Consider the following 26,062-nt stretch of genomic DNA (forward strand, 5'->3'; position numbering starts at 1 on the left):
GAGTAAGAAATCCCTTTGCTGGGAAGAGCATGTTGTTGAAGGAGCTGCGGGCTGTGTTCCTGCTGCCCCAGCTCTTGGTTGCCTGGCTAGTTTATGCCCCGAAATAACAACACACAAACTGTATTCTTTTAAACACTGCTTGACCCATTATATCTAGCCTCTTCTTGGCTAATTCTCACGTATTAATTTAGCCCATTTCTAATAATCTGTGTAGCACCCCAAGGTGCACTTACCAGAAAGATTCTAGCCTACGTCCATCCTGGGTCGGAGCTTCATCACGTCTGCCCCAGAGAGGAGAGCTATCAAGTCTAAGCTCACTTCCTCTTCCTCCCAGCATTCTGTTCTGTTTACTCCACCCACCTATGTTCTAACCTATGAGGGCCAAGCAGTTTCTTTATTTTTTAACCAATGACCTTCCTCCATCAGCATGTCTTAATTTTTCTCACACTCTAGACCTCTAACTCCCCTACCCTGTCCCCTTCACAGCACACTTGCCCCATGCTGTGGAGAGACTCTGCCATCTCCTCTAGTGCCAGTAGGAGTCCCGGACATTGAGCTTGCCAGGCCCTCCCTCCCTCCCTCCCTCCCTCCCTCCCTCCCTCCCTCCCTCCCTCCCTCCCTCCCTCCCTCCCTCCCTCCCTCCCTCCCTCCCTCTCTCTCTCTCTCTCTCTCTCTCTCAAAACTTGTTTTCATTATCCAGTCAAAGCACTTGGGGGTGTCCACATTATTTTGACTTCATGGAAATGATGTCGGCTCATAGTTAGCCCCCCAGGGGAAAGAGAAGGCAAAGAGGTGCAAACGCCACCGGTGGGAAAGTTTAAAGATGTCTAAAAATTAGTGTTTCTGATGCATTAAGGATGCTGGTGGTGGTGGCCTGCATTTGTCATTGTCACGCTCCATTGTCATGCAGGGACTTAATCAGTGCATATTGCCAGGGCTAAATTTATTTCCCTGTGTCCGCCTAGACAGATAATCTCTGTTCTCTGACGGTTCCGTCTCAGGTACCTGTCTCAGACCTGAGTCTAAAGGGAAGGTGGAGGGGAGGGGTAAGGCCCCTCCTTGCTTTCTGCTCATTCTTCATGGAAGAAGAGGGAACAGTAGTATTTAAATATCTGTTTGCTTCTTCCTGGTAGGAACACACAGAAAATCTTACTTAGTTTGAATATTTCCCCCCAAAATTCCAGAATGGCCCATATGCTAGCAGCAGGAGGTGGGTTTTTAGGAATGATTATGTCTTGGGGGCGATTGTCTAGCCCGTGGGGCTAAGGCCCTTGTGAGTGGGTTGTTAATTGACCTGCTTTGTGCCAGGGGAAACATAGCAAGTAGCTCCTCATCAGACTACAGACCAGCTATCCTTTCATGGACATCCTAGCCTCTGAAATTATGAGAAAGAATTATTTTATTTTTACATATCACCTAGTTTAGGTTCTGAGTAAGAAATCACAGCCAGTGTAAATTTTTAGTACAACTTTGAGAAGGATTCTGTGTTAGGGCAGACCGCCTCCCTGGCTGCTAAGGCAAGCCCTGTGCAAATATAAGCATGGATGTTGATGTGTTGCATGCATTGATACAAAGACTCCATTAACACTAAGTTTGTGTTTAGTCTTTAAGGGAAGGAGTGCCTCCACTTTTGCTCTAAGTTACTCTGAAGGATGGGAGCCCCTTTTATTAAAGTATCTAAAGCATTTCCCTGAAGTCGGGTTAAGGAAAAGGCTTAGAATGGTCTGATAAATTTGAACTTTCTTATTAAATAATGAGAACTAGGGAACCCACTGTGTTCCTCTCTGTGCTCTGGTTGCTAGGAATCCTAACGAATGGGGGTTAGTTTGGTTTTGTTCTCCTTTGCTGGTTTTTGACTATATTGGTATAAGAAAAGTAATAAGCTTGTGTGTGCCTGGAGTGGTGTTGCTAATCTACCCCTTGGTGTATAAAGGGGAAATGAACTGACGTTTCCTGAATTCACTTTCTATTCTGGGACTGGGGTGTGCTCAGTGGTCAGTGTAGATCAGTCTTGATGCTCATGTGTACGACCTGGGGTTGAATCTGGGCAGCACTAACCAAACAAAATTCCCTTCCAAACAGCTTTCTATTGCTTTTTGTTGATCTTGCCACTTTTCTCTTTCTCTCCCAGTGCCATCTTCTTGTATTGTCCCCTTCTTGATGGATAAATTGCTCCTACACTCCATCGCTGGCATACCTATCATTCCTTTCACTTACTTATAAATTCCTTGAGGACTTCTCCTTGTACCCTCCAAGAAAAGCCTCACATATTTCAAGGACCAAGTCTCAGTAACAGAGCTGCTAGGTAGCCTACAGGTACCCAGTTACATCTTAAATAAAGAAATGCTGTTTTAGTATATGTGCATTCAGTGCAATAATTGGGATATATTTGAATTCAAATTTCCTTAGGCTTTCTGTATTTGTATTTAAATTTGGTCATCTTTTCATCAAACATTGGACTGATTCTGTATTTAGCCATCATCAGACATGTCTCGTAGGTCTTTGTTTGCTGTGAATGGCAGTGGGCCGAAGGCATAGCACACAGACATTAATTTAGCGTCCTTGGCATGTTCTGTTTTCCCCACCAGTCTCTTCATTACGTGGGAATCGGGACCATCTTTGTGAATGGCAGATGACAGACTCCAGGCAGATCTGATATATGATAGACTTCTCAGTGTGAAAGTTGGTGTGCACATGCCATATTACAATGCAATTCAGTACTCACAGGGCTCTCTGTGGATTCGAATAACTAAAGAATAAATGTATTTGAAGGGATGGCTATCAGGAGATAATCGGGCTTTCAAACGTGAGAGATGACCATTCGGAAGTTGATAGGAATGGCCAAATGGCATCCTTACCCTATCTCAGCCCACTGATTTCCCTACAAACATGGCTGAATTCTCTCTTTAAAAAAAAAAAAAAGAAAGAAAAAAAAAGAGAGAGAGAGAATATTAAGGAGCCTGGTGGTACTGTTACTGTGCAATACAAGGCAGTGACCTTGGAGTTCGCAGCTACTTAATGTCATGTGAGATTTCAGAAGTAGTCAGTCACTAAGTAATAGAGCAGAAATGGAAAGGCTGAATTCCTGCCCCACGCCTGCCGCTCATTTTCAGACAGTGCTGAGATAATCATGATGCTAATCTGGGCTTTGGGTTTTCTTTCCTTAGATGTAAAAGCACTCTTATGACGTGCTTCTGAAGCACTTAGGGATTTGTGAAGATTTAATTCAAGACGGGATTGCAGCTTGGATAACTGCTCCCCTCCCCGCCCGATCCTGTTGTTCTGAATCAGGTGGGGTTGGCAATTGCTGGCTTTGGAGAACAGTTTCTACAGCTCTGACAGGGACCTATCACAACAGGCATAGGGACCTTCAAATATTTGCCATTGGTGTGAGAGAGGAGATCTGTGTGGTATTCTGAAACGATGTTTGCCTTATAATCATAAAAAAAAACCATAAAGATCACTCTAAATTTCTTGCTTAATCCATTAATCAACGTTAACAGCAGTTCTTAAGACAAAAATATAACAACCTTTATGGGTGATACTTAGGCATCATTATTGAGATGAAAGAACTTGAAATCTGTTTAGAGTAGGCCCAACATGGAATTGTTATCTGTTCCAAGGAAATACACAAGATTATGTGAAAAAAACTGTGTATAGAATTTCCCTTTAAATAGGAATTTGGACCTGCCTGGAAATTTGGTGTTGTGGAGTTTATTTTATCTCATCTAAGACTGATTTTTTCTTTTTATTTATCTTGTAAGGCTCCTGGTCCCCAATTTCTCCTTGGCTTTATAATAGCTGTTGGGATGTAGGGCAACTGTCAGCAGTGCTTAGCGTCACAGGGCTGTGGGTGACATTTGGTGACATCAATCAAAGCATCTGGTCATGGAGAGGAGAGTTACTGAGTAGGCTTCATAACTTCTCTGAAAAGCAAGATAGTAAGCACAACTCATTTTCTAGTCTATTGAGAGTAGGCAGCTCCCTCTGAAATCTACAGTATATTGTGGAGATGGTGGGCTCTCGCACGTCACTTCTTAAAAGATAAAAATCAAAGCCAGAGAAGTGGCACGGAGCCTTCCATATTAAGTTTAAGGCCTTTGAGGGTTTTTATTTTGTTGTTGTTGTTGTTGCTGTCATGAAACGAGGAAGGGAACCAGATTTTAATATTCCAGACGACGTGGACCTGTGAAATGGTGAGAGACATCCTGGAGAGAGACATAAGTAAGACAGACAGGAACGGAGGTGTGAGTGCGATTCTCCAAAAGTCCGGTGGGTTCTAGGTATGGGCTGTGGTGTTGCACTCAGTGTGATGTGGGTTGCAGTCTTAGAGGGCATGGAGTTGACAAGGTGGCAAAGCATCTGATACCTAGAAATAAGTATCATTGTACTTGTGTGCCCACATATAGGACACAGTGTGATGGGAGACGAAGTAGTATCTCTTGTTTAAAGGTACAGCTGCCTTTCCGATGATGCCCAGAAGGGCGAGGTGTCCAGAGGGACCTCCAATGGCTCCTGAGCACGGGTTGTGTGTTCACCGAGTATTATGCATTTTGTATATGTTGCCTGCTTTCATCATGACTAGATATAAGAAAAATCAAGGTCAGAGGAGAAAGCTGTTTACCCAGGGCTCCCTAGCTAGCGAGTGGGGAGCCAGGATACAAGCACATGCCTCCTGCTCGCCCAGCTGCACTCCTGAGTCCAACTGAAATGAGAATCAGTGACCCCAAAGTGCCCAGTTCTGGGGTGGGCTTATTCCATGACACAGGCGGAATTCTTGCAGGGAAGAGTTTCTTCGTTCAGAGAGCCGAGAGGACATCAGGTGATGGTTTACTGTGGGCTTCTGGTTTGCCACACAGAGTGATGGTTTCTCTATTTACCTCTCCAGATAGTTCTTGCCATCACTGTCTGAAATAACCAGCAATCGTAGAAAATGGAAGTTTTAAGTGTCAGAAAGCCTGGACTAGGTCAGACAGCTACTGCAGGGTTAGGGGTTTAAATTTAGCCTGTGAAGCTCTTCACTGGGGCCAGATGGGGTGGGACTGGAATCAGCAGTCTGACTTCAGGAGTTAAGAAACTGGACACATTCCTGGGATCTGACTGAGCCAATGCATACACTCAAATGGAAGGAAATTGTGGCAGGGACGCCAGTCACTGGGCTGAGAACAGGCAGGGTGGGTACGGAAGAGATGATTCCTGGGTGTTTAATGTTCATTTTGGGGTGGGGGCAGGTGCTGGTCCTCAGGGAGATTTCAGACAGGGGAGACGGAAGCAGACACGGAAAGGGAGGAAAAAGGAAGAGGTGGGCTGCCAAGTGCTTTAACAGCTGCTCCGCACATCCACAAAATGACTCTGAGGGAAAAAAAAATTGTTCTATTTATTTGCCTTTTCCTTCCATATATCTTGCCAGCAACATTCATCAATATCTGTCATTTCCCAGGAGGCTTAGACATGTCTAGCAATTCATTCTCCTGAATTATATTTCAATACCCCAATGGAGGGAGGCCAGATTGCAGGCGTTAACTCTGACCTCTGCCCAGCGTCACTTAGCTGCTACCAGCGCTACCACCCACCTCCTCCAGGCCCTCACTCACCCAGTCCTCCCAGGCAGTGCTGCCTGGTGTCTGTGGCCTGCTAAAGTGTCCTCGTTACAGAGGGCTCTATTTAACACGGCTTTACAAACCCATTTCCAGTTGCCCCTTTGCCTTTGATCTGTGCAAGCAGAGCTTGGAGCCAAACCAGTAGTTGTTTTTGTTTTTAAATAAGAATTTTTAATTCAAACAAGCACTGCCCAAGGGGAGACTCCCTTGGTGTTGTAGGTAGAGTTGGGGAGTTGATGGCCACGGTTGGGTGATATTACAGAGTGGGAGAATTTGCTGGGTGTTACCCCAGCCAAGGGCAGTGATGGAGGTGAATCTTAGGAGTGCAGCCTACCATGCCCTACTACATGCGTGCATTAACTGATTTGATCCTAGGATTAGACTGAGGGATAATCATGGTAGATAAGAAATACTGCTCTAAGTACAAGTTAAGGGAAAACAAACGGAAGGCCAAGTAAGTTTCCGTGTAAGTTCTGTTTTGAGTTGCTCCCTTTACAAAGGCACTGTGGTGACGTTTTTGGCTGGCTGTGTTAGACTGAGTGTGCAGAACTGTTGTGTCTTTGAAGTGCCTCACTGTAGTACATGTGCCAGAAGTTGGTATTGGTTTACAGCTGAAGCTATGATTGGCTGTGGCAGGGACAGCTTCAGACCAGCCTCCAGCACCTTGTGGTTATCCAGAGGCTTTGGTTTTCATGCTGTAGGTCTATGTGTTCCGCTGCTTTCCCATAATTCTTAGCACTCTGCCAGTGTGGTCCTGGGCTTTAGCTCCTCTCTAAAACTTTTGTCTTCTACACCCGGTCTCTCTAGGTATGTGAAATTGTTAATTGCTGGCCTTCAATCCCCCCGCCACGCCACCCCCAGTGCCCCTTGCCCCCTGTGCTCTAAGCTTATTTCAAAGCCTTTCTCTTACTTTGGTCTTTGGATTCTTATATTTATTAGTGTTGCCTATGACTATGTCAGATATAGTGTGCTGGGTGGTACTCCAGAAAGGAAAAGGAAGTATTTTCGGTGAATCCGAGTCACATGGCTAACGAAGCGAAGACCTCAGTGCCCTATTGGGCCCAAGTCAGCTGTAACACCATCAACTGAAAATGCGTGTGCTCTTGTATTCAGTTTCATTTTCTGTGGCAGCTGGAGATTGCTGGCGTGTGGGTAGTGATATCAAGGACTGCGCGGGTCAAGGCTGTGCTCTGGACTTCTCTCGTGTCAACAAAACAAAACAAAACACTGCACGATTTTTAAAAGGATTGAAAAGCAGCTCAGTATAGAAATAAGTGAAATTTAGCACTCCGGTCAATTGTTTGCTGGTTTCTCAAGTTGTATTTATGTATAACATTAAGAAGAGTGATTTAGCAGAATTGTTGATGCTTTCTAGCCATTCCTTTGCAGGGAGGACAAGAAATTGGAAGGCAGTCAGCCATGTGAGCAGAAAGATGGAGGGAGCCATGTCCCCGTGTTGCTGTGGTGCTGTGGAAGATGGATAAAGGGTGGCTGTCATTGCGGTGGGGATGGGAGTCCTGACAACAAGGGAGCAGATGTTTAGGAGTGAGCAATGGGGCGTGGAGGAGGAATCCCTGGGTAATGATGGAAGATACTCAGGGGGTGGCTGCCGAGTCACCGGTTCTGCCTAGATCCAGCCAGTGACTTGGCGTGGGCTTGAATCTTTCCTCTGAAGTTTGGAGAGCACTTAAAAGGCTCACTCCCTGCTTATGGCAGGAAGGGTGTGGGTTATTAAGTATAATTTGCAATAGGGGGAGTTGATGTGGATTGTGTAGCTATCTGCTTTAACAAAATCTGAGTATCTCATTGTGCTTTTTTTTTTTTAATATAAAAGATGCAGGGATTTTAGCTAAGCCAAAGAGACTTTTTAAATGTAGAGTGAAAGATACATAATGCACTTCAACACTTTCAACATTTTAAGTGCATAAATTCATCACATTAAATACATTTATACATTTATATCATTGTACAACCACTGCCACTATCCATCTCTGGAACAATCCCATCATTCCACACTGAAACTCTATATGCATTAAGCAAGGACTTCTCTCCCCTCCCCCGCACTCAGAAGCCATAGTTATACTGTCTCAGTGAGCTGACTATTGCAGGTACTTTGTGGGAAGGGAGTCATACGACATCTGACTAACTTATTTAATTAAGCATTATATCTTCATGGTTCATTCGTGTCAGTGATTCTCAAGCATGAGTCGCAACCCCTTTGGGGGTGGTCAAAGAGCGCTAAGCCGCAGTGTCAACCAAGCCAAGCCATGAGCAGTTGTACCAGAGGGATAGCTCAGCTACATGGGGTGGGAGGAGGCCACGCACAGGCCCGGGGAATGGCGTGGCTCAGGCCACATGGGCACCAGTTTGTATTGCACCACAGAGTTCCACAATAGCCTGGAATGGAGTATACGAAGGTTTATCTATCTGGGGATAAGCTCACAGTAAGGGTAGCGATCCTCAGTCCTCTGTGTGCACTGTGAACTAGAACTGAATCCAGCAGAAAAAAGGCTGTACATGAGACCGCGCCCCATGTGGGCTGGTGTCTTAAAGGCTATTGGCTGAAAAAGTTCCCACAACACGGGTCACCTAAGACCATCGGAAAGCACAGATGTTGACATTACAAGTCATAACAGTAGCAAAATGACAGTTATGAAGTAGCAATGAAAGTAGTTTTTTGTTTGGGGGTCACCACAACATGAGGAACTGTATTAAAGAGTTGCAGCATTAGGAAGGTTGAAAAACACTGAACAGTGTCAGAATTCCATTCCGTTTATAGGTTAATACCCACTACTTTGGTAAACTATGCTCACCTATTGATGCTCACCTTTTAGCTCCTGTGAGTAGAGCCGCAGGGGAGTGGGGTGTGCAGATGTGCAAACGATGACGTTCACATCCTCAGTGTATGTACCTAAGTAGAGGTGGAGCACGGGCCATTTTATTAGGCAGTGGGAGGGGCTGAGTGGTCGGACTGTAGCTTCTTCCAGTGTGGTGGGGAGTGTGAGATTTTAGGGGGCTAAGGGAAGCGACAGGCTGCTGTCCAAAACCTAGAAACCTATATACTTCTTAAGGTACTGCCTGAGGGAATCTTTTCTCCAGAGAACATGGCCCTGTTTGCCTGCTCATGGCCAATACAATCCTAACTTTCATCTTCGTTCTTGTCCTTTAGCCTCTGTAATGGTACCTCCGTTCTCACTATGCCCCTAAGATGGTCCCCCTGCTTCCTCAAAATCACCAAGAGCAAGGCATTGGCCACCTTGCCTAGCTTCTGACCGTTCTTGGTGGGTGCCTTAGAGAGAGAGAAACAGAGTACTAGAAGCCAGACTGAAGCAGTACTTTTTAAATGTAGTTGTTCAGCCTTCTTTTCCCTTTTATATCCTGGTTATAATCCTAAAGAAATAACCCCAAATGTAAGGCTGTAGACTGATGGCTAGATCTATGAGGCCCTCCAGGTGGTATGGAACATTTTTAATGGAAACTCTCAAATCTAGTCAGGTATCATGATTCCCTGATGATAAAGGATATCTCTCGAGGCTATATTTAATTCTTTATATGGCCATTCTGTTAAAATTATTGCTGAATTGGTGTTTTCCTGTTTCTGAGGGATAGTCCCACCTGTGGGGTGATTTGAAAACACATACATATCTCATGTCTGAAAGCATTCATCTATAAAGTCGCTGCCTCTCCATTGTCTTGGAATTTAGGGCAGAAACAAAGAAAAGCCCCTTCCAAGAGAGTCTTTGATACAAAGCTTGCCTAGAACCCGGGTATGACCTGCACCTCTGCTCAGTAATGTTTACTTTAGTGTGAACCTTAGATGAAGGCAGGGTTCTGGCTCTCTCGGTTAAGTGGAGCGAATCCCCACAGCCAATACAGCTACAGTAGTCCAAACGATGTAGCTAGACCTCAGTGCTGGAGACCTCTCAGGTTCTGGGATAGATCAGGGTCAACTGGTCCCAGCTTTGAAAATGGGCCTCTGGTTCGTGCCTCCACACCCCTAGTTCTGTCTGTAGAGAATGACCAAGGAGAGCTTTAGTGCACACCATGGGGTTCTAGAAACAGGTTTTCTGAGAGCCTGGTGTTAATCACGGTTCCAGTTGTGACAACATGCTCCCTTTGGTATTAAAATAAGCAGCCAGATTGCTAAGCAAGCTCACCTCTCATACGACACGTTGGAAGTGGTATTATCTATTCATTTCCACCTCGTGCAGCTGAACAGTGCTGTTGACAGATGCTAGTTTTCTTAAATCGTAGGCAGCAAATGATGCATGAATGTAACAGCAACACACTTTTTAGAAGCCCTTGATAGTCATCAGAAAGTAAATTTATATGAAGTTTGATGTGATCGCTCCTAGCTACAGCACTGTGTTAGTACCTTCTGATGATCGCCCTAGACCCATCTGTTACTCCCTCTTCCCTATTAACACTACGAGGGGTCCAGGCAGGAAGGATGTATCCCATGTGTTGTATTAACAGACCGTCTAATCTGTAGCGTTTGTGTGATTCCTTAGGATAAGACCTAGGAAGAATAGTGACATCTGCGCTCTAACCTAGGCCATGACTTAGAAACATTTCATTCTGTCCGTGCCTGTGTACTTACTAATTAATTTTCCTAGTATCATAACTTTTCTTGTTCACTGTAATCTGTATTGTATTCATTGTATGTAAAGCTGATTTGATTGCGTCTTGAACTCTGTATTTTCTGCTTTAGATTTACAACAAGCCTGTTGGTTTTCCTCCACTTTACGAATGAGGAGCCTGAGGCTTGGAGAAGGTTATGGAATAAATAAACGAATCAGTTTTGGGGTTCAGCCGTGAGACGCAGAAGTCTGACGTTCGTGTCACTCACAGCCAAAGTAGTTACTATTTGCCATGGCTGCCAGTGGCCTTTACATCCTGCTAGGTTCAAAGAGAGTCTAAGATACGTGCACAGAAAGTGGCTGAGTAGTTATTAAATCTAAGTGTCATCTAATGGGTTAGGCCCTGTTGAGGTAGCAAAAAAATTGAAGGCAAACCTTTGTTCTTCATAATGAGGTAGAATCTATGTATGAGCAGCAAACAAGGTGTGGAATTAGCTTTAATAGTGATGTCAGCAAAAGGCAAGGTAGCGCCTTTTCAGGTCTGCCTTTTCAGGTCTTATTGCCAGAGGCTCCTCCATATTTTCAAACACTCCTGGGAGCTTTAACAAGAGGCAGATTTTCAAAGGGAAGGGCAGTACGTGTGAAAAAAGGACACTGGCTTTGGCCCCTTCTTGGCATTCCTTCTGCTGTTAGTGGCTTCTGTCCAGTCCAGCTTTGCCTCAGCGTAATGATCTGGGATCTTCACAGATTAGCATCCCTTACAGAGGGTTAGCCAGGAGCTGTTGGCTCTGATGAGGAGGCTCCTCGTGGTTCCCCTTTGCTCTTTCCCGTCACCTCTTCCTGACTCTAGACATCTGTAACTATTATCAGTACCACTGTCACTTAGGAAATGTCAGTTGGACCGGTAGAAGGAATGTGTTTGGGACAGTTTGCTGGGCTATAATGGGGAACACATTTTTGATAAAACATCCAAAGCAAAGTTATAAAATTTTATGTACAGACAGGGGATCATTCAGTACAACCCCATACACTGCCCAGTCACTGTAGCTGCAACACTTGGGGCCCTTTTCAGGCTCATGTGGATGGAAGCATTTGCAGCCCCAAGTCAAACACTTACTTCTCTATTTAGGCTTTCGAGTTGAACTAGCAAAATGCACTGCCCGGCAGATCAGTTTCAAATTCTACATTCTTCTTAAAACTATTGTTGTTGAGTGTGTGCAAACATGCATGCGTGCACACACACAAGCCACAACATACTTGTGGAGGTCAGAGAATAAGTCCGTGGAATAGGTTCTCTCCTCCCACCTTTATATGGGTTCTGAGGACCAAACTCGATGTTGCTAGGCTTCCGTGGCAACCATTTCCTCCTACAGAGAGAATGATAATTTTGCTATTTCCATGAAAAAAAAAGTTACTTATTTTAATGTTACTCAATATTATGCCTTCTGTATTAAGTGACCTGGTTAAGAACACAGCCAACAGAGGGTATTTTATCACCGCTGTGGTGGAGGAGGAGGGCTAGGCTTTGTGACATATGAAGCTCAACAATTTGACAACACACAATTAGGAAGAACTGGATTTTAAGCCAAGTTTCTCTGATCCCAAGCCTTTTGCTTAGATAATTTTGTTCCTGTTTTTCCAGGTGATGCACACTTACACACACACACACATACACACACACACACACTTTTCTTATGAGTAGAACTTATTTTCTCAATTTATAACATATGTCTACCTAAGCATATGTGGTAACTATTTCCTTGCTTTAGAATGGGGGCCCAGGGCCTAGCACAGTGGTTTTGGCAGCTTGCTTGTTTGGCTGTGAGCCCTTGCCTAGCTACAGAACTTATCTACATTGGCAGTGGAGATGACAGTCTCTACCCACAAGGCTATCACAATGTTGTGGAGTCTGATGTGCACCAAAGCCTTGCTGGATTGTAGGTGATCTGCTCACTGATATGCTTCCCGCTTAAACCAGGTCAGGTGTTACTTGGCTGGTATAGTTTGGTTGTATCCCATCCATCTGCAGCTGCTGAACATGTACCAAGGGGCATCCCCTTCCCAGGAACTGTAGTACACAACTAAATAACCCTGTTTCCTATGTCTGGGATCTCAGGAACACACTAATAATTCCTTTCTACTACATGAAAAACCAATTTTTAAATTTTTTAAAGTGAGCTAAAATCTCTTTCTGTTATTAACAATCAGGTTTTCTAAGTGTTTGTATTCTTGGATTTAAAAAAGGCATATCTTCAAAGAATGGCCCAGTAAGGATTCCCCACGCCACATTACCGTGCTGTCTAGTACTTTTTGGCTTCAGTAGCCCCTCTCTCCAAACCTGAAGGAAATGATGATGTAAGGTACGGGAAAAGACTTAAGAACGTCCTTCCCCAAGCCTGTCATTCATATCACTCAGCAAGCTGGTATGGTTTGAAAAGGGTATAGCTTTCAGAGTTACGTCTGTGTTGTAAAGAACTGTGTCTTCACACTGTGTGAATGCTGTACTCCTAAATACAGCCTGCAGCTTTCCTCTCTTTCTCAATGATGTCCTGCTTCTGCACCTGCGGCGGTAGGTCCTAAAGCCTGTCTTAGTCGAGATTCTAGCTCACGTTTCAAGATAAGGCAGGAGAAAAATTCCACGCTTCTGACTTTAAATGTAACGTTCCTCCACAAAACGGATCAGATGCACAGAGGCCATTAATGACATGTGCGTTGTCAACTGGCGACCTTCGTCTTCTAGTTGTGTGTTTGGTCGAAAAAAGTCATATTCTGGTGCCAGCAAAGTGACTCCGTGGATAAAGTGCTTTTTGAGCAAGCCTCATGGCTTGAGTTCAAGCCCAGAACCCATATAGAGGTGGGAGGCGAGAATGACCGTAGAGTGGTTGTCCCCTGACTTCCATGGACATGCCATGGCTGGCATGTACCTGTACTCACACACAAAGATCAGTAAGTACTTTAAAAAGTCATGGTTTAGCTGGGCAGTGGTGGTGCACGCCATTAATCCCAGCACTCGGGAGGCAGAGACAGGTGGATCTTTGTGAGTTCGAGGCCAGCCTGGTCTACAGAGTGAGACCTGAAAGCTATAGAAAAACCCTGTCTTGAAAGAGAAAAAAGCCACATTTTGTGTGTGTGGAGCTGATGGGGAGTGACTGACAAAAGTCAATGTGATCCCATGTATTCAAGAAAATCTATTTCCTAGAAAGAAAGTGTAAAGGAAGGACACAGGCATGTCAGAGTGACTTTCTCTGCTGCTGTCCAGGTGATTTTGTTCCCACACATGTACATTTCCTGGTTTTGAGTGATAAGAAGGAAAACCAAACCTGAAAATATCTTTTTCTATTATACTACTTAATGCTGTAGCCAAGTGGGCAATATGTACTGAGTACTTCACTCAAAACCCCCTCGGTAACTCTCCGTGGTTGATTCTAGCAGGTCCATTTTAGAGATAGAGGGTGACTAAATTGCCCTCCCAGCATCCTTTCCATCCAGCACAAGATGATGGCAGCGAGTCTCATTCATCCTTAGTTCTGTACTGTGCAATGAGTAAATGAGCTGCTTTGCAAAACAAGAAGCCATTTTCTCTTCCATGATTAAAATACTTTGAAATTCTGAAAGCACTTTGGTTAATAAAGCATTAGATCTTTTAACCTGATGGTTGATGGATGATACCCATAATGCTTAGCTTCTGTGGTGCCGGGGTGCACCATGACAATAGACTACGTACTATGTCACAGTCGTTTTTAACTAGTCAGATACGCCGGTTAGGCGTATGCTTGAGAGACGGAGCCTGCGTCCCTTCTGACACAGGACGAGCAGCTCTGTGCTCTGCAGAGTCCACTGGAGCCTCCACATGAGAGTCTCTCTGTTTATTCTCCCGTGTTTCCGGGAAAGGAATGGCACTCCTCTTTGCGCCATCCAGTAACGGTCATGGAACTAGGAGTGAGGCAAAGTAGGTAAAATCAGAAATTGCATTTATTAAAGCCTTGTTCCTGTGTTAATAGTCATAGGTGTTCTAACTTCATTCACTCAAAGAAATCAAACTCCTGTGTTGATAGCATGCTAGCCTGTGTCCTGAGAAACTACAGTGTGGATCTATCAGCTGGCTGATTTCTAAAAGCATTTGTGTGTGTGTGTGTGCGTGCAGGTGTGTGTATATATATGTGTGTGTGTGTGCAGGTGTGTGTATATGTATCTGTGTGTGCAGGTGTGTGTATATGTATGTTTGTGTGCAGGTGTGTGTATATATATGTGTGTGTGTGCTCGCATGCACAGATTCGTGTGTATATATGTGTGTATGTGTGTCCAGGTGTGTATATATGTATGTGTGTGTGTGTACATATGTATGTATGTGTGTTTGTGTATGCATATTAGAATAGAAGGTTGATGGAAATTGCCCAGTGAACTTTGACTGACACTGATGTCCTGATTTATGCAAATGGATGCCACTATGTATCCTATGGGCACGTTTGCACAGCCACCTGGAAAAGCTGGGGAAAGGGCCGCCAGCCCGTTTCACCTTGAGAGAACTCCACCTCTTTTGTTGGTTACGACCTCCTCTTCACAGCCCCTCCCAGCTCGTTTTTGATTTGCTTTCCACATTAGATTGACTTCAGACAGCATCACATACACAGCACATTTATTTTTGTGACAATGAGAGGACATTGTGTATTTACATATGTGTTCAAAACATTCTCGTGGCAATGAAGCCCCCCGCATGCACCATATGATGTGATTTGCTTGGGTTTCAGTGGGAAGTCAGGGTCAGAACCAGCCATGGCGTCTCCTGACTTAATGAAAACATTTTTCTCTGGTTGCTAATAATCAGCATAGCTACTGAGCATGGCAGAAAGGATGCAGAAGAAAGGTGGCCTGGAATCGTCCACTGCTTCCACACTACACCCTGGGCCTGCTGCTTACTCTTTCTTTTCTACTCCAACAGGGAGGTACCTCCTTCCAAACCCCGTGGCAGGACAGGCGTGGCCTGCCTCGGCCGAGACGTCCAACCTCGTGCGCATGCGCAGCCAGGCCCTGGGCCAGTCCGCTCCATCCCTCACGGCCAGCTTGGTGAGTATCTTTTGTGTTGTTGGAGTTGCCCCGGCCATTATCTCCCTGGGATGTCAGGTGTAACCAGATTTGCATTTCCGTACACATAGCATTGGCCACAGTTTGGGCAATGGGCATGTCTGTGTCTCTGTATGCCAGTTTCTCCCTGCCCACCCCAAAATGTGGACTATTTCTACTTAGTTCTATGTTGGTTCCCCTCACCGTCCAAAAAGTAAAAATGTTTCTAGTCTTTAAAAACTCCAAACAAACAATAGAAGCATTTCTAAAAAAGTAGAAGACTGTGGAAAAGTCCAAGAGTAGGAAAACCACAGGTGGGGCCAGCCTTTCCCTTTTCAGATCACCTGCCCAGCATGCTTCATTGTTTTCGTGTATATGTGTGTACGTGGTGTGCTAACATACTTATGTAGACATGCATTGAGTCATCTGAGTGTGAGATGTGTGTCCATCACAGCCCTTGCTGGCAATTGTCAGCTTGAGTAGTATTCTCACTGATACAATCCAGTGTCTGCTTAGCAGTCTGGTTCAGTTTTACCAGTGGGTTCAACCGTGTCCTTTGCCCTCGGCAGAGGCAGTGTGGCACCAGCCCTGTGGAGGTCTGGTCTCCATCTCTTTGCTCTCCTTTGATCAAGTGTGCTCCCACAGCCTTCCTTCGTCTTTTCTGATGTCAGCATTATTGAAGAAAGTTTATAGCCATTTTTTCATACTGTGCTCGTCTGCTGATCTCCCATGGCGAGACTCTGGTCCATGGCGAGACTCTGGTCCATGGCGAGACTCTTGTTTGTGCGTTCCTGTTCCAAGTTGAGAACTGGTGATGTGTCCTCAGGACATGTTTTTGACAGGTGCATGATGCCTCTCTGCCCCTCACTGTGCTGATAATTTGGATAACCCTGTCAAAGTGCTGCCTGGTTATTCTGCAGTAGTTACCACTGACTTTCTCTCACATGTAGGAGCTGTCTGGGGAGATAGGCTAGGCTACACAAACAGCTTCTTGCCAAAAACTTCCCCTGAATTCAGCATCTGTTGACAATTCTTGGAAGTATCATTCTTTTTTATGTTGATTAAAAATATCGAGGGCTAGGAATGGAGCCCTGTGGTAGAGTACTTGCCTAGCATGTGGGATGTCCTGGATTTCATCCCCTGCACAGAAAAAAAAAAAAAAGACTTTCCATGTTTACTAGGGAAAACATTTATGTATCTGTTGTAAACATAGACTTGAATTTTTTTTTTTTTTACTTTCCCAGTGTAACTTTTATTTTTAGCCAAGATGCTTAGAGATTTTTGTTTTCTTGTGGGATAAGAATTTAAAAATGTGTGTGCGTGTGTGTGTGTATTTGCACGCATGCCCATACATGGGCACATGTATGTGGTTTCACAAAAGTGGGTGTGTAGGTATATGCACATGTGTGAAGGCCAAAAATTGACATCATTGTCTTTCTTAGTCACTCTTCACTTTATTAGTCAAAGTCTCTTGGTGAACCTGAAATTCCACTGATTCCAGCTCTCATAGCTAACCAGCTTGCCCAGGGACCCCTGTCTCTGCCTTCCAAGTGCTGGGATTACAGTCAGCTGCCATGCTGGGTTCTGGGGCTTTGAACTCCTGTTCTGATGTTTGAGTGACAATCACTATATCTGCTGAGTCTTTCCCCCCACTTCTTAGCAGATACTTACATATCTATTCTAACTCATGTAAAATCTTTCCAACTTGGTCTGGGGCTATGGCTCAATGATAGAGCGCCTCCTTCGCATGTGTGGGACCCTGGGTTTATTCCTCTGCACCCAAACAAACGAAAACAAAACCGTGAAACCATACAACAAAACAAAAAGTCTATACAAGTTATTTTTGGGTCAGTGGTAAAGTTGTGTGGTATGATAATAGGTTTTTAAATATTTCTTATTGACAAAAATGTAAATAATACATATAAATCAGTATGTTATGGTAGTTTATAATTTTATTCACTGATGGGAACTTATATTGGATATTTGGACGTGATATAGTACATGGAGATGTAATTTTGGTCTAGACTCAAGTCCTGCTTTGGCATTAAAGAGATGTATGAACTTGGGCAAGTCTCAGTTCCTCAGATCCCGTCAACCTGATCTGCAACTGCAGAATGCAGACGTGTTCAACAGTCTGTGAAGCCCTTTTGACTCTGAAATTTTTGGCTCTTTCAGAAAAATTAGCCTTCTGAATGTATGGAATAATGGTCCCCAGAGAAGATACAGAAGCGGCAGTGGGGAGTCTCGCCCTCCTCCCTCACCATCCCCTCCTGACCCCTTCCAACTGAATTGGTTTTGGGGGGAATTTGTTAAAATATTATTTCTCTGTAAGAATTTACTTCTCTCAGACAAAAATACTTCACATTTTATGATTTTTGACAGTGTACTTGAAGCAGTGCAATCCTCACATTCGAATAGTAATATTATGTATACGCTTCTTGTGAAATGTCAGTCACTCTGTTGAAAGCAGCTCTGCCCCAGATACTCTGACTCTGTAATGCTGTGATCACATGCCCAGACACTAACTGATGTTTCTGCTGCTCACATGCATCCCAAACAACCTAAAGTATCTGGGACTAGGACCCAAAAATAAGAGATGTTCATAGATAACATCAGAGGAATATCCTCTAAAACGTGCCAGAGAACATTCTTAGCGAGGAATCATTTATGTTACTAGCTGGTCCGCCCACAAGCTTCATAAAGCTTCAAGTTGTGGTGTCCGAACTGTGACTAAATTTGGACACAGAGTATATTTAAACTGTTTGCTTTGCGGTTGTCAAGGTGTCCTGCTAGGCAGAGCCCCATCTTGACTTCCTGGGTCTGTTGTGGTATGCCTAGAACCTTGCCTCAGTATGTCTCTGTGGTACACACTAAGATCTGTTTGGTTGCCAGGGTCATTTGTGTGACTGCATAGCTTACCACCTTAAAGCTTAGCCTGTTCCATGTGTCTGTCGTGTTTGGAGTGGGTTTAAATTATGTTCGTTGATTAAGAATAACAGCTTGACTAGAGAATGGTGCTGAGGAGGTGGGGATGGACAACTGTCAGACGCCTCATTTTCTTTCCCTTTAGTTTTCCTTCTTTCTCTTTGTTTAATTGTTTTCCAAATGAGCAGAATTTGTGGGGCTGCTCTGTGCCGTGGAGCACGCCTCCCCACGTACTTCTCCTGCCTTCCTGGCCTCTGGCCTCTGGCCTTATCTCTGGGATCCCCTTAGAGCTCTGAGCTGACTTTTTCAACCCCGTTAGAGTAGGTCGTGGTATACCTTTGAATGCTTAAACCTCTCCTTGTGTAACTGGAAGCTTCTTGAGGACAGACTTCCTAGATGACTTCATTTTCTGTTTCCTCCTGCCCTTAGCACAATGCCTTCCATGTAGGAGCCATTCAGTAAATACTAATGAAGTAAAAGATACTTATTCATGAAAAATCAACGTCAGGTTTCTCTAGCCTCAAGGTAAAATGATGGTATGACTATGTGCTCTGATTGGTGGCTTTAATGATATCATCCATCTAAAACTTTGCTCTATGCGTATCTTACAATTGTGACTATCTTTAAAATCCATGTAACAGGCCAAATCCCAATTAGTACATGTCAGCCACTCAAAAAATACGATGACAAAATTGTAGCATGATTATCGTTGTTCCCCATCACGGGGTGTTCATTAATCTGCCTTCATGTAGCTATGTAGTCATGGTGGTTTAAATTTTTTATTGATTTTTTTCCCCTAATAACTAAGTTGAAGAGAGATTTGTCAAGGTGGAGGAGAATCAGATAAAGATATTCAGGGTGGTTGTGCCCAAGTGACGGCACCACGTTTGACGTGACAGAATTCTGTCGCATCAAAAGAACTCGCATTTCAGTATGGACCTTTTACCTGATGAGCTGAGAACATGCTAGCGAGATATTAATGAAGGCCGTGCGATTTGGCGGGTATGAATTTTAGCAAATGCATGACCTGTGGTGGTTTCAAAGCCATCGGCACATTTGAAGGTTCTGCTAACTACCTTCTCAAGGAGGAGATTAATTTCTAGCCCGAAGTGTCTAGTTTTCCTTGGCAATGCTAGATGTAGTTGTGTTCCCTCTCCCAGACACTTTGGGCATTTCAGATAAATGGCATGTTGCCAATTCATCCTAAGTAGCCTAGTAGCTGGCAGAATACATGCTCAGCCGGTGTCCGCCCGCTGGGACCCCAGCCGGGAGAGCTGATGAGGTGTCAGATGTATACCTCATATACATTAATCTGAAGGGGAAAACTCATTTTCCCATTTGCTGTCTCCATCTTTCTGTCCCTCCCCACACACATGGGTAGTTTATCAAAGAAGTCATTGTCGTCAGGAGCTGGGGGATTTGTGCAGATGCTGCTGTCTGGCAGGAGAGATGGAAATTCCAGCAGGCAGAAGCAGGACCACTGGTCCTGCTTAAGTCCTGGTTGGAAAATATGGTTGTGAGCCTCAGTGACTGACGTTTCGAGATGGCGGATGTGGCCAATCATAAGAAACATTTACTGGTTTTGTACTTGCTGTAATAGATGGAGGAGGGACTTTGAAAATCAGGTACCTACATATCTCTCCAGTTGTATTGGACCTGAATTGCCCGCCTCATCTTTTGTGTTCATCTAAAGATTCCACTCACATTCTGTATCCCAGAAGTCTTCCTTGACCATCTGTCTGAAGGTGCTCCCTATGTTGCAAGATATACACCCCACAGTCTTAATCTTCCTCTCTAACCCCACCACCTTCAAATATGCTGTATCATTATTTTGTTTATAGCCATGTGTACATGGGGGAAGGGATCTGGGGAAGCTCGTGTTGCTTCTTGAAAATGGCCTATTATTTGTATAGCTTCTATGACTATGTGCCTTGAGTACCTTAGCTCATCCTGCTTGTAGTAGTCAGTGCATCGCAAGTGTTCTGTACATGCGCTGCATGGCATCAGGAGTGATGACAAGAAAGCAGCGTATTCACGTGCAGTACGGACATGGTTTTGCCTGTAGTCGGTTGAGTGCATGCAGGACCCAGGTGTGAGGAAGACCCACTCCGTGTCTCCTATCACTCGGATGCCACTTTCACGAAGGCAAAGGTAGTTTTTCCTCTCCCTGGTACCGAGAATAGTGCAGGACTCATCATGGGAGCTCAGAGGATGTGCTGAATGCACCAAAGAAACCCCTTTCTGTGCATTTTGGTGCTCCAGAACTGACTCTCGTATGCTTGCCGTTTTTAGTCTGCTGTGTTTCGGTTTCTGTTGCGTCAGCGTGCTGAGACATTGCTCTTCAAGGCAGAGGGAAGCTCCTAGTGAACGTGCGTGTGGAAGCTAAGCCGTGATTGTTCATTTGGAAGTGAGAGGGGAGGGCAGGGCAGTTTGGCACATACTGTTCTAGGCCCAGTCCAGAGTCTCCCTTTCATTAGCTCCACATAGATTTGAATGGCCCTCCGGGTTTCCATCTGTGGAATGGGGCTCAGGGCTCTCCTAACTATACAGTTTTCATAGGGCGTAAATGAGTAGACTCTTGGGCAGAACTTTGTACTGTGCGTGTCGCTCCAGAAGTCTTCCTTCCTCCGTGTTTCTGTAGCTGCTGGGGAATATATGTCTTGGAGATGAGGCTGGGAATGAGGCTTAGCTGAATGGCACTATTAGAAAGAAGAAAAACAAACTCATTCTCCAGATAATTAGGTATGGCCTTTCTGTCTGTGCCATTGGATTATCTTATTGTTTCTTTGTTTTTCACCTGTGCTCAAAACCAAATTAACAAACCGAGAGAGTTTTCCAGGCTACAAGGCATCTTTAAACAAGGACGGTATTGTCAAGTGCTGCTCCTCAACTTCAAGCTTTTGGTTACATGGTGAAATTCTGTTTCTTTGGTGATTCTCTTTTTATATCATACCCATTTCCCTTAATGGAAAAATTGTATTTCATGGTGTACTATAAATATTAAAACCAAACTATTTAAGCTGTAATATATTCTAAGAGCCTTAATGAATATTCATCTTTTACATTTGCAAAAATGTATTGTGAGGAGTCTGGGAAAATTCACTAAACGTATGCAGAAATGCATTTCCCCTTTTAGACTCATCCACAATGTGGAGACAGGATGCCAGCATCTATTTAGGGTGCAGTCTTTATTTACAGTCATTTAATATTATATCAATACTTCATTAGCCTCCTAGCTCAAAAACAAAAACCTGATCTGAAGTCTAATTAGTTAACTCCAAGAGCGTGCCTATTAAATATTGATGTAGGAGCAGTTTGAATGCCCTTGGATAAATTGCTTAACAAGTGTTGTGGAATACATCTCTGGATTAGCATTTCTCTTCAGCCGTTATGACTCAATTTAAAGGCTGCATAATATTCCAGCGCTTGGGCTTATCACAGCAAATCTTCTTTAGATTATTTCTGAGCTTTTCCTACTGTTAATAATGGTGATACGTCCACTCCATTGTTCACCCCGGAGTATCTCCTGGGGTAGATCCTTACAGCGGGATTATCAGGGCAAACCAGATAAGATTGTGAGGGTTTGTCTAACTTCTGTGGCATTGTTTATATATTAAGGCAGTGTATTGCATATACTCCTACCAGTAGTTAGTATGCGCTTAAAAAAAATTAAAACGAACTTCTTTGCCTTGTTTAGCAAAGAATAATTATTCTTTTAAATACATGAATTTGTAAAGTCAATATAACTCTTAGGCGCACTGAATTCTTACACAAAGCCAGCAGATGTAGCAAGTGTGAAAAAGCATTGCTAGTCCTTTCTTCCCATTTCCCTTGCATTCCCTAAATCAGCTTACCAGACCCTCTGTCAGGAACCTGGATCGCTCCTGGGATCCAGGAATCGCTGAGTGTGATTACAGTATGTGTAGCTAAAGGCATTATATTCCACGGTTCAGAAATTTTTTTTCATCTGGAAAGAAGCAATCTCAATTGTGAAACAGTGCCTTCAGCTGTGGACATTATAATCAGGGTCCCAGGAGTGCCTGTATTCCAAGAGTCATACATCTCACAGTCGTTACCCTCTGAGCGTGGTTCTGTTTATAGTGAAGGGAGGGATTTCCATAATTCAGTGCTGAAATAGCAGTAGGGGGCCGTGAGCAGATTATTATAGGTCAGGCCTAATCCACAAAGATAAATCTCATTATGGGCTCACCTGGGCCCATCCACAGACGAGCTCTCTAACATGAGTCTGTAAATCAAAACTCAGCTTAAACGTGGACTATCAAATCCTCGCCGTGATCCAGCTGCTGCCTCAGTGAAGGGATGTTCTAGTGTGTACCCTTCATGCTAAGTGTGCTTAGATGCCCACAGCATCATCAGCACCCTGCATGGGAAGAACACTGTAACTCAGCCTGTGAAGGAAGAAAGAATGCCATGTGTTGAGGAGTTACTATTTTCTGGGCTAAAATTGAACCTAGAATAGTCATTTAAAACCTCCCACGTCTTAAGTCTTTCCTCCCGTTCATCCTGAAAAAGATTCGAAAGCATTTCCTTCTTGGTACGTGCACTGTGCTTCCTCATTAGTACGGGGGTGCCTGTTACACTGTGTGGGTGTACCTGGACAGGCCGACCAATTGTGGACTTCTGTTATCAAGGGCATTTGAGAAAGTTGGGGGCGGGGTACAGATTGGGATTGTGTCCATGTGCGTAGACAAGAAATAATGTCCTCTTTTAATTGTTTGCCTTTGTGGAGGGAAGCGAAAGCTATCAAGAAGAACAATGCTGCAAATGTGTGTGGGTGCCAGGAACTGAACTTGTGTCCTCTGGAGGAACAGAAGATGCTCTTCGCTGCTGAGCCATCTCTCTAGTCCCATTCTTTATTTTTTCCCTGTTGTTGTTGTTTTGGTTTGGTTTGGTTTTTGCTTGTTGATGTGTGTTTGTTTTGTTTTTCGAGACAGGGTTTCTCTGTTAACCCCTGGGTGTACTGGAACTCACTCTGTAGACCAGGACGGCCTCCAACTCAGAGACCCGCCTGTCCCTGCTTCCTGAGTGCTGGGATTATGAGTATGCGCCACCATGCCTGACACCTTTATTACTTTTCTTTTTTCTTTTTTTCCCCTCACAATTACATTTGCAGTTTTATTTTAACATAAACTTTGTGATATTTTCTAAGATTTAATCTTCCTTAAAGACTTGCACAGATTTCTTTGTTTTTTTTCTTACTTTTTTGTTTATCTGGTTTGTTTTTCAAGACAGGGTTTCTCAGTGTAGCCCTGGCTATCTGAAACTTGCATGCTCTGTAGACAAGGCTGATCTCAAACTCAGGGATCTTTCTGCCTCTGCTTCCTGAGTGTTGAGATGAAAGGTGTGCACTACAACCCTGGCTGTTTATGTTCCTATTACGTACACTGTTGTGATTTATAAGCATAGAATACTGGATAAATATGACATCACATTATTTTTATAAAGGTATTTTTATCTCCAGTATGAATATGTGCTCTAAGAACTGAACACTTAGTAAAAGATTTGTTACAAACACTCCTATGGCCGTTATAATGAGGAAGATCAGTAACTATATTCATTCCTGGTTTATTGGCACTTGAAGTGTCAATCTGTTTCTAGATTCTGAATGGCTGTATTCCCTTGTATTCATTTCTCACTTAATAGACTATTACTGGGGCCCTACTGTACAACAACCATTAAATCCTTTTTAGAAACGACGTGGGAAAACAAACAAAAAGAAGTGATGTAGCATTGTTCTTGTTTCTGAAGAACTGTAAGGCTGGTTGAAAGAAGAATTCTGGGAAATTAGAGCTGCAGCAGCATCACTTACAGCTGGGAGAATTCGTGGAAGCCAAAGAACGACTCAGGCTACGGGTTTCGGGAAACGCTTTGTGAGCACAACCAAGTGAGCAGGCAAACCTCAAATCATGGTGGACCTATGGATCCCATGGGATGGGGATAGGCAGAAGGGGTGGAAAGGGACAGGGGCAACATTGTTTTTTCTTATATGATGGTTTTAGTCAGGAGGCAGAGGACTACGCGAAAACTCCAAGGCTCCTGGGTCACGGCAATGGAGTGGGTTTCCCCGGAAAGCCAGAACGTCATCAACATCCTCCTAGCGTGAAGGATGCTCCTGTGTTGTGGCTGGAGCAGCTTTAACCAGCCAGTGGAGTGAGTTCTTTTTTATTTAGAAAACCTCCAAGGGTGGAAAGAGTTCTTTGTCTATGGTTAAAATACACTTCCAGGTTTTGTTAGTAATGGTCTCCCAGATCCTCTGAGGTCTCTTCTTTGTAATCAGATACTAGGTGAATTTGCTTTCCTGTGAAGAACAGCCATGTGGTCCAGTCCACATTGTCGTTTGTGTTCTTTTATTGGTCAGGGTACATCAGCCTCTATCTTTAACAACAATCACAAATGAAGCCTCGGGTGTGTGGCTGTGTGTGGTGTTTTTATAAATGCTGTGCAGAAGTATAGAGACCTGCCTCAAGGTTTGAGAGCTCTGGCCTCATCCTACGGATGATCTTTGCTTCAAACCCTGCTGCGACTCCTGTCTATATGCTCCCAATTTCGGCGTTCATTCCTTCTGTCGTTCGTCTATCTTACTTTGGATCCGTACCTTTCTTGTGGTCTGACCTTCCCTTAGGATTTGAATGGCTGTCTGGCTGGTGTGTCCTGCAAAGACTGAGAACTGCAGCTGCTCCTCCCACTGTTTCCAGTAAGTAATGCCTGGGCTCTAAAGCACCATGGGTCAACATAGATGTGGATATATAAATATATAAGTACCCCGGGAATCATTCTTTCTGTGAGAATTAGTGGAAACGGAACCACTATCCCAGCCATTCTATGCTTTAACCTGGCTTTTGAAGGCTGCTGTGGTTTGAATGTGAAATGTCCCCGTAGTCTCTTGTGTTTGAACTCATGGTCCTCAGTGATGATTCTGTTTGGGGGAACTGAGGAACCTAGGAGACAGAGCTTGGCTGGGAGTAGTGGGTCACTGGGCAGGCATGGAGGATTGTAGCTTGGCTCCATTTCCCCCGTGTTCTTTCAGCTTCCTATATTGTAAGGAGTGAGCCCTGCCCTAGGCACCCACAGCTGGGGATGCAGCCACCCGCAGCCCTGCCTTCACCTTGATGGACTGTATCTCCTGACCTGTGATCAGACAGACAGACAGATAAAAACAGAGGCGGGGAAGTACCACTTCAGCCTGTCACTTCTCCTCACTTCCTTCTCTCCTGTCGGGTCATGAGAACAGAAGCTAACACAAAGACTTGACACCCAGAGTAAACCCTGCCACTGGAGACTGTCATGGCTGGGCTAGGCCACGGGTAACCCTCTCCCCTTCCTTAGAGAGACCAGGATTGACAGTGACCTGATCTCAATTGTGATTTTTTTCAAAGCACTTGGTTTAGAATTTAATTATTAAATGCTAAGTGTAGTGGTGCATGTCTCTCCATAATCCGAGCTCTTGGGGAGGTGGGCAGTGGAGGCAGGTTTGTTCTGACCAGCCAGCCTAGCTGAGAGGGAAAGTTCCAGGCTCAGTGTGTGATACGTCCTGGCTCAGAAAAAATAAGATAGAGAGCAATAGAGATTGACACCAACATGGACACACACATACACAGGGGAAAATACAACGAGAATGATGTTTGGGAGCGTGGGCTCCAGGGCCTGGCTCCCTGGGTTGAAATCTTATTGCACCACCTGCCAGATGCATGACCTTGACCGAGGAATTAACTCCTTCATGCCTCTCAACGACAAGAATATTAATAACACTATTCTGTGTGGTTTTCTGGCATCAAGTGAGGCCATACATGCAAGAGCATCCACTTGGAGCACATAAAAGCACAGTTATGGGGGGGGCAGGTGGGTCGGTGGTTAAGGGCATTAGCTGATCTTTCA

General features: G+C 44.3%; 1 protein-coding gene across 4 annotated transcripts in view; it reads left to right on the plus strand.

Annotated features, from left to right (window-relative positions):
- Window positions 1-26,062, plus strand: part of Mast4 (microtubule associated serine/threonine kinase family member 4) — a 593,745-nt gene that overhangs the window by 185,206 nt on the left and 382,477 nt on the right. For all 4 annotated transcript variants that reach the window (XM_057790139.1, XM_057790141.1, XM_057790140.1 and 1 more), the window contains exon 3: window positions 15,120-15,244. In XM_057790139.1, coding sequence (XP_057646122.1) covers window positions 15,120-15,244 — 125 coding nt within the window. The remainder of the gene's footprint in view (window positions 1-15,119; window positions 15,245-26,062) is intronic.

Source organism: Chionomys nivalis, chromosome 15 (assembly GCF_950005125.1).
Source record: "Chionomys nivalis chromosome 15, mChiNiv1.1, whole genome shotgun sequence".
NCBI lineage: Eukaryota > Metazoa > Chordata > Mammalia > Rodentia > Cricetidae > Chionomys > Chionomys nivalis.